Source organism: Ambystoma mexicanum, chromosome 3q (genome assembly GCF_040938575.1).
Source record: "Ambystoma mexicanum isolate Mex_15411 chromosome 3q, UKY_AmexF1_1, whole genome shotgun sequence".
NCBI classification, from domain to species: Eukaryota; Metazoa; Chordata; class Amphibia; order Caudata; family Ambystomatidae; genus Ambystoma; species Ambystoma mexicanum.
In genome coordinates this window covers 1,302,178,023-1,302,190,886 of record NC_090926.1, presented here as the reverse complement: position 1 = coordinate 1,302,190,886, position 12,864 = coordinate 1,302,178,023, and the positions used below count along the sequence as shown (strand labels likewise).

Genomic DNA, 12,864 nt, shown 5'->3' with positions numbered 1-12,864 from the left:
CTGCTCTTTTAATAGAGATCTCACACTAACCAGGGCACTTGTTACAGACGCTCATTCACACCAAAGGAACAGTCGGTGGTTCTAATAGAGACCTGACTCTAACCAGGACACTTGTTACAGACACTCATTTACCCAAGAGTAACAGTCAGTTCTTCTAATAGAAGAATTCTAAACAGGACACTCGTTACAGACGCTCATTCACCCCAGAGGAACAGTCGCCCCTTCTAATAGAGACCCGACTCTAACCAGGACACTTGTTACAGACGCTCATTCACCCCAGACGAACAATCGGTCTTTCTAATAGAGACCCGACTCTAACTAGGACACTTGTTACAGATGCTCATTCACTGCAGAGTAACAGTCGGCTCTTCTAAAAGAGACATGACTCTAACCAGGGCACTTGTTAGAGACGCTCATTTACCCCAGAGTAACAGTCGGCTCTTCTAATAGAGACCTGACCCTAACCAGGGCACTTGTTACAGACGCTCATTCACACCAGAGGAACAGTCTGTCCTTCTAATAGACACCCGACTCTAACCAGGCCACTTGTTACAGATGCGCATTCACCCCGGAGGAACAGTCTGCTCTTTTAATAGAGACCTGACACTAACCAGGGCACTTGTTACAGATGCTCATTCACACTAAAGGAACAGTCGGTGGTTCTAATAGAGACCTGACTCTAACCAGGAGACTTGTTACGGACACTCATTTACCCAAGAGTAACAGTCAGTCCTTCTAATTTAGACCCGAATCTAACCAGGAGACTTGTTACAGACGCTCATTCACACCAGAGGAACAGTCGGTCCTTCTAATAGAAACCCGACTCTAACCAGGACACTTGTTACAGATGCTCATTCACCCCAGAGGAACAGTCAGTCCTTCTAATAGAGACCCGACTCTAACCAGGACACTTGTTACAGATGCCCATTCACCCCAGAGTAACAGTCAGTCCTTCTAATAGAGACCTGGCTCTAACCAGGACACTTGTTACGGATGCTCAGTCACCCCAGAGTAAGAGTCGGCTCTTCTAATAAGAGATCTGACTCTAACCAGGGCACTTGTTACAGATGTTCATTCACACTAAAGGAACAGTCGGTTGTTCCAATAGAGACCTGACTCTAACCAGGAGACTTGTTACGGACACTCATTTACCCAAGAGTAACAGTCAGTCCTTCTAATAGGGACCCGACTCTAACCAGGACACTTGTTACAGACGCTCATTCACACCAGAGGAACAGTCGGTCCTTCTAATAGAAACCCGACTCTAACCAGGACACTTGTTACAGATGCTCATTCACGCCAGAGGAACAGTCGGCCTTTCTAACAGACACCCGACTCTAACCATGACACTTTTTACAGACGCTCATTCACCCCAGAGGAACAATCGGTGCTTCTAATAGAGACCCGACTCTAACCAGGACACTTGTTACGGACACTCATTTACCCTAGAGTAACAGTCAGTCCTTCTAATAGAGGCCCAACTCTAAACAGGACACTGGTTACAGACACTCATTTACCCCAAAGTAACAGTTGGTCCTTCTAATAGAGACCCAACTCTAATCAGGACACTCGTTACAGATGCTCATTCACCCCAGAGGAACAGTCACCCCTTGTAATAGAGACCCGACTCTAACCAGGACACTTGTTACAGATGCTCATTCACCCCAGAGGAACAGTCAGTCTTTCTAATAGAGACCCGACTCTAAACAGGACACTTGTTACAGATGCTCATTCACCCCAAAGGAACAGTCGGCCCTTCTAATAGAGACCCGACTCTAACCAGGACACTTGTTACAGACGCTCATTCACCCCAGAGGAACAATCGGTGCTTCTAATAGAGACCCAACTCTAACCAGGACACTTGTTACGGACACTCATTTACCCTAGAGTAACAGTCAGTCCTTCTAATAGAGGCCCAACTCTAAACAGGACACTGGTTACAGACACTCATTTACCCCAAAGTAACAGTTGGTCCTTCTAATAGAGACCCAACTCTAATCAGGACACTCGTTACAGATGCTCATTCACCCCAGAGGAATAGTCACCCCTTGTAATAGAGACCCGACTCTAACCAGGACACTTGTTACAGACGCTCATTCACCCCAGAGGAACAGACAGTCTTTCTAATAGAGACCCGACTCTAAACAGGACACTTGTTACAGATGCTCATTCACCCCAAAGGAACAGTCGGCCCTTCTAATAGAGACCCGACTCTAAGCAGGGCACTTGATACAGACGCTCATTCCCCCCGGAGGAACAGTCGGTTCTTCTAATAGAGACCCAACTCTAATCAGGACACTCGTTACAGACGCTCATTCTGCCCAGAGGAACAGTCGCCCCTTCTAATAGAGACCTGACTCTAACCAGGACACTTGTTACAGACGCTCATTAACCCCAGAGGAACAGTCAGTCCTTCTAATAGAGACCCGACTCTAACCAGGGCACTTGTTACAGACGCTCATTCACCCCAGAGGAAAAGTCGGCTCTTCTAATAGACATCCGACTCTAACCAGGGCACTTGTTACAGACGCTCATTCACCCGGAGGAACAGTCGGTTCTTCTAATAGATACCCAACTATAATCAGGACACTCCTTACAGATGCTCATTCACCCCAGAGGAACAGTCGCTCCTTCTAATAAAGACCCGACTCTAACCAGGACACTTGTTACAGATGCTCATTCACCCCAGAGGAACAGTCAGTCCTTCTAATAGAGACCCGACTCTAACCAGGACACTTGTTACAGGTGCCCATTCACCCCAGAGTAACAGTCAGTCCTTCTAATAGAGACCTGGCTCTAACCAGGACACTTGTTACAGATGCTCATTCACCCCAGAGGAACAGTCTGCTCTTTTAATAGAGACCTGACACTAACCAGGGCACTTGTTACAGACGCTCATTCACACCAAAGGAACAGTCGGTGGTTCTAATAGAGACCTGACTCTACCCAGGACACTTGTTACAGACACTCATTTACCCAAGAGTAACAGTCAGTTCTTCTAATAGACGAACTCTAAACAGGACACTCGTTACAGACGCTCATTCACCCCAGAGGAACAGTCGCCCCTTCTAATAGAGACCCGACTCTAACCAGGACACTTGTTACAGACGCTCATTCACCCCAGACGAACAATCGGTCCTTCTAATAGAGATCCGACTCTAACTAGGACACTTGTTACGGATGCTCATTCACTGCAGAGTAACAGTCGGCTCTTCTAAAAGAGACATGACTCTAACCAGGGCACTTGTTAGAGACGCTCATTTACCCCAGAGTAACAGTCGGCTCTTCTAATAGAGACCTGACCCTAACCAGGGCACTTGTTACAGATGCTCATTCACACCAGAGGAACAGTCTGTCCTTCTAATAGAGACCCGACTCTAACCAGGGCACTTGTTACAGACACTCATTCACCCCAGAGGAACAATCGGTCCTTCTAATAGAGACCCGACTCTAATCAGGACACTTGTTACAGACACTCATTTACCCCAGAGGAACAGTCGGTCCTTCTAATAGAGACCCGACTCCAACCAGAACACGTGTTACAGACGTTCATTCACCCCAGAGGAACAGTCGGCTCTTCTAATAGACACCCAACTCTAACCAGGGCACTTGTTACAGATGCTCATTCACCCCGGAGGAACAGTCGGTTCTTCTAATAGATACCCAACTCTAATCAAGACACTCCTTACAGACGCTCATTCACCCCAGAGGAACAGTCGCTCCTTCTAATAGAGACCCGACTCTAACCAGGACACTTGTAACAGACGCTCATTCACCCCAGAGGAACAGTCAGTACTTCTAATAGAGACCCGACTCTAACCAGGACACTTGTTACAGACGCCCATTCACCCCAGAGTAACAGTCAGTCCTTCTAATAGAGACCTGGCTCTAACCAGGACACTTGTTACAGATGCTCATTCACCCCAGAGGAACAGTCTGCTCTTTTAATAGAGACCTGACACTAACCAGGGCACTTGTTACAGACGCTCATTCACACCAAAGGAACAGTCGGTGGTTCTAATAGAGACCTGACTCTAACCAGGACACTTGTTACGGACACTCATTTTCCCAAGAGTAACAGTCAGTCCTTCTAATAGAGACCTGACTCCAACCAGGACACTTGTTACAGACGCTCATTCACACCAAAGGAACAGTCGGTGGTTCTAATAGAGACCTGACTCTAATCAGGACACTTGTTAGAGACGCTCATTCACTGCAGAGTAACAGTCGGCTCTTCTAAAAGAGACTTGACTCTAACCAGGGCACTTGTTAGAGACGCTCATTCACCCCAGAGTAACAGTCGGCTCTTCTAATAGAGACCTGACCCTAACCAGGGCACTTGTTACAGACGCTCATTCACACCAGCGGAACAGTCAGTCCTTCTAATAGAGACCCGACTCTAACCAGGACACTTGTTATGGACACTCATTTACCTCAGAGGAACAGTCTGTCCTTCTAATAGAGACCCGACTCCAACCAGAACACTTGTTACAGACGTTCATTCACCCCAGAGGAACAGTCGGTCCTTTTAATAGAGACCCGACTCTAACCAGGACTCTTGTTACAGACGCTCATTCACCCCAGAGGAATAGTCGGCCCTTCTAATAGAGACCCGACTCTAACCAGGACACTTGTTACAGATGCTCATTCACTGCAGAGTAACAGTCGGCTCTTCTAAAAGAGACATGACTCTAACCAGGGCACTTGTTAGAGACGCTCATTTACCCCATAGTAACAGTCGGCTCTTCTAATAGAGACCTGACCCTAACCAGGGCACTTGTTACAGACGCTCATTCACACCAGAGGAACAGTCTGTCCTTCTAATAGAGACCCGACTCTAACCAGGGCACTTGTTACAGACACTCATTCACCCCAGAGGAACAATCGGTCCTTCTAATAGAGACCCGACTCTAACCAGGACACTTGTTACAGACACTCATTTACCCCAGAGGAACAGTCGGTCCTTCTAATAGAGACCCGACTCCAACCAGAACACGTGTTACAGACGTTCATTCACCCCAGAGGAACAGTCAGCTCTTCTAATAGACACCCGACTCTAACCAGGGCACTTGTTACAGATGCTCATTCACCCTGGAGGAACAGTCGGTTCTTCTAATAGATACCCAACTCTAATCAAGACACTCCTTACAGACGCTCATTCACCCCAGAGGAACAGTCAGTACTTCTAATAGAGACCCGACTCTAACCAGGACACTTGTAACAGACGCTCATTCACCCCAGAGGAACAGTCAGTACTTCTAATAGAGACCCGACTCTAACCAGGACACTTGTTACAGACGCTCATTCACCCCAGAGGAATAGTCGGCCCTTCTAATAGAGACCCGACTCTAACCAGGACACTTGTTACAGATGCTCATTCACCCCAGAGGAACAGTCTGCTCTTCTAATAGAGACCTGACTCTAACCAGGACACTTGTTAGGGACACTCATTTACCCAAGAGTAACAGTCAGTCCTTCTAATAGAGACCCGACTCCAACCAGAACACTTGTTACAGACGTTCCTTCACCCCAGAGCAACAGTCGGTCCTTTTAATAGAGACCCGACTCTAAACCAGGACACTTGTTACAGACGCTCATTCACCCCAGAGGAACAGTCGCCCCTTGTAATAGAGACCCGACTCTAACCAGGACTCTTGTTACAGACGCTCATTCACCCCAGAGGAACAGTCGGCCCTTCTAATAGAGACCAGACTCTTACCAGGACTCTTGTTTACACTTTCAAAGGCATATGGCCCGGTCATAGCGATATTATTTTCCCAGACCAGTTCTCCCCAAGGCAATGGTGGTTAACCTTTGATAGGAAACGTATCAACAAGCTTATTAAGCGATCTGAAAATTCCCAGGTCTCTGGATCCAATGGAGAACCTGATTCAATTATCAAGACTTCACTGTAGATCTGGACATAGATTTTATTCAATCGTTTTAACCCAATAGCAGAAACTCGTATCTTTTCCCAGACCTTGTTTGTGACCCTATTGTTGCAATCAATCCTATTTCTTGTTCCAGAAATAGGCGATTACTCCTTAATTATCTACCAATAGTGTTATTAGACGCTAGGAGAACGATGTTTGCGTCTGTAATACTAGTTGAACAGGAAAAATCGGTCACCTCCCCAAATTCTAAACTGGTTTAAGGCAGCGGGTGGGCACCCAGTTAAACTGATGCAGAAATGTGACTTGGAGAAAAGCTGCATTTAGAAGTTGTGCCCAATAACATGTGTATTTAGAAGTTGTGCCCAATAGCCTCACTGAGAAAGTTGCATTTAGAAGTTGTGTCCAATAGCCTCTCTGAGAAAAGTTGCATTTAGAAGTGTGCCCAATAGCCTCTCACCTACCGCTGAGAAAAGTTGCATTTAGAAGTTGTGCCCAATAGCCTCTCTGAGAAAGTTGCATTTAGAAGTTGTGCCCAATAGCCTCTCTGAGAAAAGTTGCATTTAGAAGTGTACCCAATAGCCTATGTTTATTTAGAAGTTGTGCCCAATAGCCTCTCTGAGAAAAGTTGCATTTAGAAGTGTACCCAATAGCCTATGTTTATTTAGAAGTTGTGCCCAATAGCCTCTCTGAGAAAAGCTACAGTTAGAAGTTGTGCCAAATAGCCTCTCTGAGAAAGTTGCATTTAGAAGTTGTGCTCAATAACCTCTAAGAAAAGTTGCATTTAGAAGTGAACCCAATAGCCTATGTGTATTTAGAAGCTGTGCCCAATAGCCTCTCTGAAAAAGCTGCATTTAGAAGTTGTGCCCAATAGCCTCTCTGAGAAAGTGACATTTAGAAGTTGTGCCCAATAGCTTCTCTGAGAAAAATTGCATGTAGTAGTGTACCCAACAGCCTATGTGTATTTAGAAGTGTGGCTGGTTCCAGTATGGTCTGGAATGCAGGGAACGTTTGGAAGAGCATGTAATCCACCATATCACACCCCACGCTTACTCTCTCCTCTATATCACCACCCAACTAGAACACAGAGATACTATGACACCATTCGGTATAACTGTTCTCATACCAACACTTCTCGCTCACTCCCCATCACTCTAAGTAAACACCGCTGGTTACACACCCCCCAGCCAGGCGTTCTCCTCAGGCCTAACGCAGCCACAGTGGGTCTGGATAAATCCTGCCAGAACTAACACATACCCCTGATATCAACCACCACACCTACCGCTAAGAAGCAGCTATTTCACGAATACCTCACCAGCTGCACACATACCCGGTGCGCACACGCGCCGTTTGACCCTCCCCACTCTCTCTACTGACCTGAACTTCGGTTCCCAAGGGCGTTCAACCTACCAGCGCCTTCAGACCATACCAATGGTATATAAGGCGCTATATAAGTGCAAAATAACATAACATAACATAACAGTTTGCCGACCTGTCCCCAACAGGCCTGGCCAAGCAATTGCTCAACATCTTTGTAGCAAGTGTGAATCTCTCTGCGGCTTTTGATCTCTCTGAATGTTCTCGCCGCTGCTAGTGACCTAAATGCCAACTCCACAACTCTTACTGAACGCCCAATTGCGGAAGCAGGATGGGATTAACACGCCTATGCACTTGTACAATATAAACTTTACAGATTATTAAATAGAAAAGAGGAACGACTGGCCTCTCGTTCTGCTTCTTCTCGTAAATTCTCCAGTGTTCACTAACAGGACCTTTGTTTAAGATTTAGAATGGATATTTGAGTGTGCTGGGCAGCTCCCAAGAGCCATGCAACTTCTGCACTAAACTAGGCCACCCTGACTCATGGCCACCCTGACTCATGGCCACCCTGACTCATGGCCACCTCTTTTAGGTCAATGCACTGGCACTTTCCAGCGAGGCTTACTCCTACTCAGTCCCTTTACCAATTCTGCAGAATCATTGGCTACTGCATGGTTTTGGCACAGAATGGCTTCGGGAAATCATATTACATTGACCGTGGAGGCCTCGAAACATGTCGAAATGACACTGGGTGGCCATGTGTAAGGCTGCTGCATGCTAGCATTGCTAATCAACCACGTGATGTCATTCTACAATCAGAATGACATCACGTGTTTGATTAGCAACGCTAACATGCAGAATCGCCACCCAATGTCATTCTCATATCCTTGATCAGGACTTTTTCTCTATGTTATTTTAACTGTTGATATTTATCTAAATTGTGAAAGATTTTTTTACAAAATCAGAGCATGTTATACATTTTTTTAAATTGTCGAGATTCTCTGTCCCCTCAGCTAGTCCTTCTGAGGGGGCTTGCCTATTTGTCTCTTGTGAAGGACTGTCGGCTGCCCCAGAGAGAGAGGACTTTTCTTACTGAAAGAGGGTTTCTTGGCTGCTTCATGGAACTGCAGTTGTGAAGAGCGTCTGCTATACACCAGGTTCCCATTCTTTGAGAGCCCCAATCACACTGCTCTGAAGCGCACTTGCATGAATGCCTGTCTATCCTCGGTCATTTCCCCTGGTCATAGCCACTGACAAGGCTCTATGTGAGGATGCCGATGACGTCATTATTCATTTTTTTTAATTGTATTTGGTTAATTCAAACCTTTACAAAAGACATCAAATCAATAAAAAATTGAAAAACACATCAAATACAGAAAAAGAAATCAACATCAACCATTTCATATCACAAATAAAAGAGAGAAATACCACCATGTTAAAAGAAAAATACAAAAAATAAAATTACATCTAAAATTAGCAATTATTTAATCTGGTGGTATGACAAAGAGGAACATTCCCTAAAATCAGAACTCAGTCATCCAGAGTTCCCCAAACGGTTCAGAGAGTAAACGGGTACCAAAAGGCTTGGTGGTGACAAAATATGACATGTCCCAATACTGCACGTAGACTAATTCCAGCCTATAAATGCAGAGATTCAATGAAGCAAGCTAAGGCCAGCCCTTCACGTATGTTGTGGTTCTCGAGGCAGTGTTTCCATATTAAGTCTTCATCGTAGAGATCTGGAGACATTGCCAATGGCTTTAGGAAATTATCTCGAAGGCCCTGTAAGGAGGGGCAGTCAAGAACCAGGTGCCTAAGAGGTTCCAATTTACCCCAGCAGAACCTACAAGAGGCATTCTCTGGAGCGATAAGGGATCTCCTGAGTTGGATTTCTCTAGTGGGGAGCAGGTTCCCTCGATAGAATCTGTTAGGGAATTGTATCAGAATCCTAGATAAAGTGCCTCGTCTTCTATGCTCATGTGTCAGATGACTCATCGATGGGTAAGAGTGGAATAGATCGGTTTTCAATGCCCAATCATGGTCAAACAGGGCCTGCTTGGTCCTCACCGGGTTATTAATTTAAGTTTCTACTGTCATCCCAATCTCAGCCAGAATTAAGTCTGCTCGAATTCTTAGGACCTTTACTACCTGGGAATTATCAAGATTTTGCCACATTAGCTGGTAAAGAGAATCGGGTATGAGCGAAATAATTTTGGAATAGAGAACCAGCAGAGCCCATTGAACCTGAGCCATAATGACACTAGTCCCAGCTCAAAACAAATTGCTGTGATTGGTACTGCGTTCGGGACTCCCAGGATGCGTCTCCAGGTTTTCCCCTCAATTCTGTTCAACAGATCACATAGGTTCTCAGATTTTAACTCTAGTCCATAGATTATCTAGGGACTATTTTTCCCTCGTAGAACAGCATCGAGGGTTTCAAAGAAAATCTACCAAACTTGCGATCAATTCGAAGAACCTGGGACTCCAGAATTTTTGCCTTATGTAACAAGATCTCATTCGCAGATTTAATGCATCTAGAGGCAAAAACATGGAAGCCCAGGTACCGGATCGGCTCAACCAGCCTCAGTGGTATGGCTCCCACAGTACACACAGAGCCTTTAGTTGGGCCATTTTTTTTTTAAAAAGGATCTTTGTTTTCGTTTCATTGATAACTAGCCTGTTGTCATTAGCAAAAGTTTCAAAATTCTTCAACAATCTTTGTAGCCCTACCTTAGTGCAGTCAAAGATCAGTATATCTTCTGCATAGATTAGGCAGACAATGTTCTACTTGCCGATTTTTGGTGCAACCAAGCCCTCATTAGCCAGGGATATAGTTACTTCTGAGAAATACTGGTTAAAGAGCCAAGGCGCTAAGATACAGCCTTGTCTCAGCTCCCAGAAAGAACATATTCTTCTCGATAGATCCCCTTTCTGATTCAGTCAAACCTGGATACCGATGACATCATATCTTCGCCAGTGTTATTGTGATGCCATACACAATGGCAGAAGGGCACCCTGGGAAGTCAAGGTGGTGTTCCAACTTAACCACCGAAATCCATAGCTTTCACCTTTTCTATTAAACCCCCCTCTGACTCCGTAGCAGTACTACCCACTTGCCTGCCCCCTCTCCCCCAGACTCACGCCCCATGACTCGTACCTTCCTATTGTCTCGCTCAGAGGCCGAATCGTCCCGGATCTGGTAACTCTGCAAATTGATGAAGTCTTTCATCTCAAAGGTTTCTCCTTTCCTCTTGCAGAGAAGCAGTGCCTTATCCAGGAGGAAGGCATACCTGAGGGGTAGAGAGACAGCCACACATCAGAGGGGCAGGATGAGGGGGTAGCGGGGTGGACTAACAGCAAAATGCAAGGGGCGTCACTGCAGGGAGGAGAGACCACACCTCACAGGCTGGAGGCGATAGCCCTCCTCCGATAGTAATTACAACAAGGGGGCAGGTAAGAGACCACATCTCACAGGCTGGATGCGATAGCCCACCTCTGGTAGTGTTTCCAACAAGGGGTCAAGTAAGAATGCACATCTCACAGGCTGGAGGCGATAGCACACCTCTGGTAGTGTTTCCAACAAGGGGGCAGGTAAGAGGACACATCTCACAGGCTGGAGACGATAGCCCACCCCTGGTAGTCTGTCCAACAAGGGGGCAGGTAAGACGACACTTCTCACAGACTGGAGGCGGAAGCCCACCTCTGGTAGTGTTTCCAACAAGGGGGAGGGGAAGAGCACACATCTCACAGGCTGGAAGCGATAGCCCACCTCTGGTAGTGTTTCCAACAAGGGGGCGGGTAAGAGGACACATCTCACAGGCTGGAGGCGTTAGCCCACCTCTGGTATTCTTTCCAACGAGGGGGCAGGTAAGAGGACACATCTCACAGGCTGGAGGCGATAGCCCACCTCTGGTAGTCTTTCCAACAAGGGGGCAGGTAAGAGGACACATCTCACAGTCTGGAGGCGATAGCCCACCTCTGGTAGTGTTTCCATCAAGGGGGCGGGCAAGAGGACACATCTCACAGGCTGGAGGCGATAGCCCACCTCGGTTATAGGTTAAAGGATCGAAAAAAAGGGTTGAATGGTCAAAGGATCGATTCAAATGTAATGAAAACAAAAGGATCGAAATCCATTTTTTTTTTTACATTTTTTTTTTTTGGGGGGGGTGGGTGCTCCCCCCAACCCCTGTTTTTTGGTAAAAACCATTTTTTTTACCCATACAAAAACCAAAAAACAAATATACAATTAAAAAAAAATGTGATCCTTTTGTTTTCGGCCCTATTGTGTCGATCCTTTTACATTCGATCCTTTATCATTCGATGCTTTAACTGGACAGCGGCCACCTCTGGTAGTGTTTCCAACAAGGGGGCAGGTAAGAGGACACATCTCACAGGCTGGAGGCGATAGCCCACCTCTGGTAGTGTTTCCAACAAGGGGGCAGGTAAGAGGACACATCTCACAGGCTGGAGGCGATAGCCCACCTCTGGCAGTGTTTCCAACAAGGGGGCGGGTAAGAGGACACACCTCACAGGTTGGAGGCGATAGCCCACCTCTGGTAGTGTTTCCAACCAGGGGCGGGTAAGAGGGCACATCTCACAGGCTGGAGATGATAGCCCACCTCTGGTAGTGTTTCCAACAAGGGGGCGGGTAAGAGGACACATCTCACAGGCTGTAGGCAATAGCCCACCTCTGGTAATGTTTCCAACAAGGGGGCGGGTAAGAGGACACATCGCACAGGCTGGAGGTGATAGCCCACCTCTGTCAGTGTTTCCAACAAGGGGGCGGGTAAGAGGACACATCTCACAGGCTGGAGGCGATAGCCCACCTCTGGTAGTGTTTCCAACAAGGGGACAGGCAAGAGGACACATCTACATCTTCATTTACATGAGAGTTTAGGGTGACAGTGCGGGTAGAGGAGGAAGATCTCATGTTGGAGGGATGTAATCGAGAGGAGGAAGGGGGCCACATCTCAAATGGTCGAGAGCAAGATCTTGGATAGCCCTGTAGTAGGCCTGTTCAGTTGCCTGGGTATGCCGTGCAACCAGTAGTAGGACTGCGTAGCCCTGTATTAGGCCTGTGCAGTTCCCTGGGTATGCTGTGCAGCCCTGCAGTAGGCCTGTGCTGCCCTGTAGTAGACCTGTGCAGTTCCCTGCCTATGCTGTGCAGCCCTGTAGTAGGACTGTGTAGCCCTGTAGTAGGCCTGTGCAGTTCCCTGGGTATGCCGTGCAACCAGTAGTAGGCCTTTGCAGCCCTGTAGTAGCCATGGGCAGTTCCCTGGGTATGCTATGCAGCCCTGTAGTAGGCCTGTGCAGCCCTGTAGTAGCCCTGTGCCGTTCCCTGGCCATGCTGTGCAGCCAAGTAGTAGCCCTGTGCATCCCTGTAGTAGCCCTGTGCAGTTCCCTGGCTATGCTGTGCAGCCCTGTAGTAGGCCTGTGCAGCCTTGTAGTAGCCCTGTGCAGTTCCCTGGGTATTCTGTGCAACCAGTAGTACGACTGCGTAGCCCTGTAGTAGCCCTGTGCAGTTCCCTGGGTATGCTATACAGCCCTGTAGTAGGCCTGTGCAGCCCTGTAGTAGCCCTGTGTGGTTTCCTGGGTATACTGTGCAGCCCCGTAGTAGGCCTGCACAGCCCTGTAGTGGCCCTGTGCAGTTCCC

At 47.1% G+C, this 12,864-nt stretch overlaps 1 protein-coding gene across 1 annotated transcript in view; it reads right to left on the bottom strand.

Moving 5' to 3' along the window:
- The window catches only part of VAV1 (vav guanine nucleotide exchange factor 1), a 1,439,562-nt gene that overhangs the window by 966,545 nt on the left and 460,153 nt on the right, over positions 1 to 12,864 (bottom strand). The window contains exon 14 of the mRNA XM_069604429.1: positions 10,369 to 10,501. Within this exon, the coding sequence (XP_069460530.1) occupies positions 10,369 to 10,501 (133 nt within the window). The remainder of the gene's footprint in view (positions 1 to 10,368; positions 10,502 to 12,864) is intronic.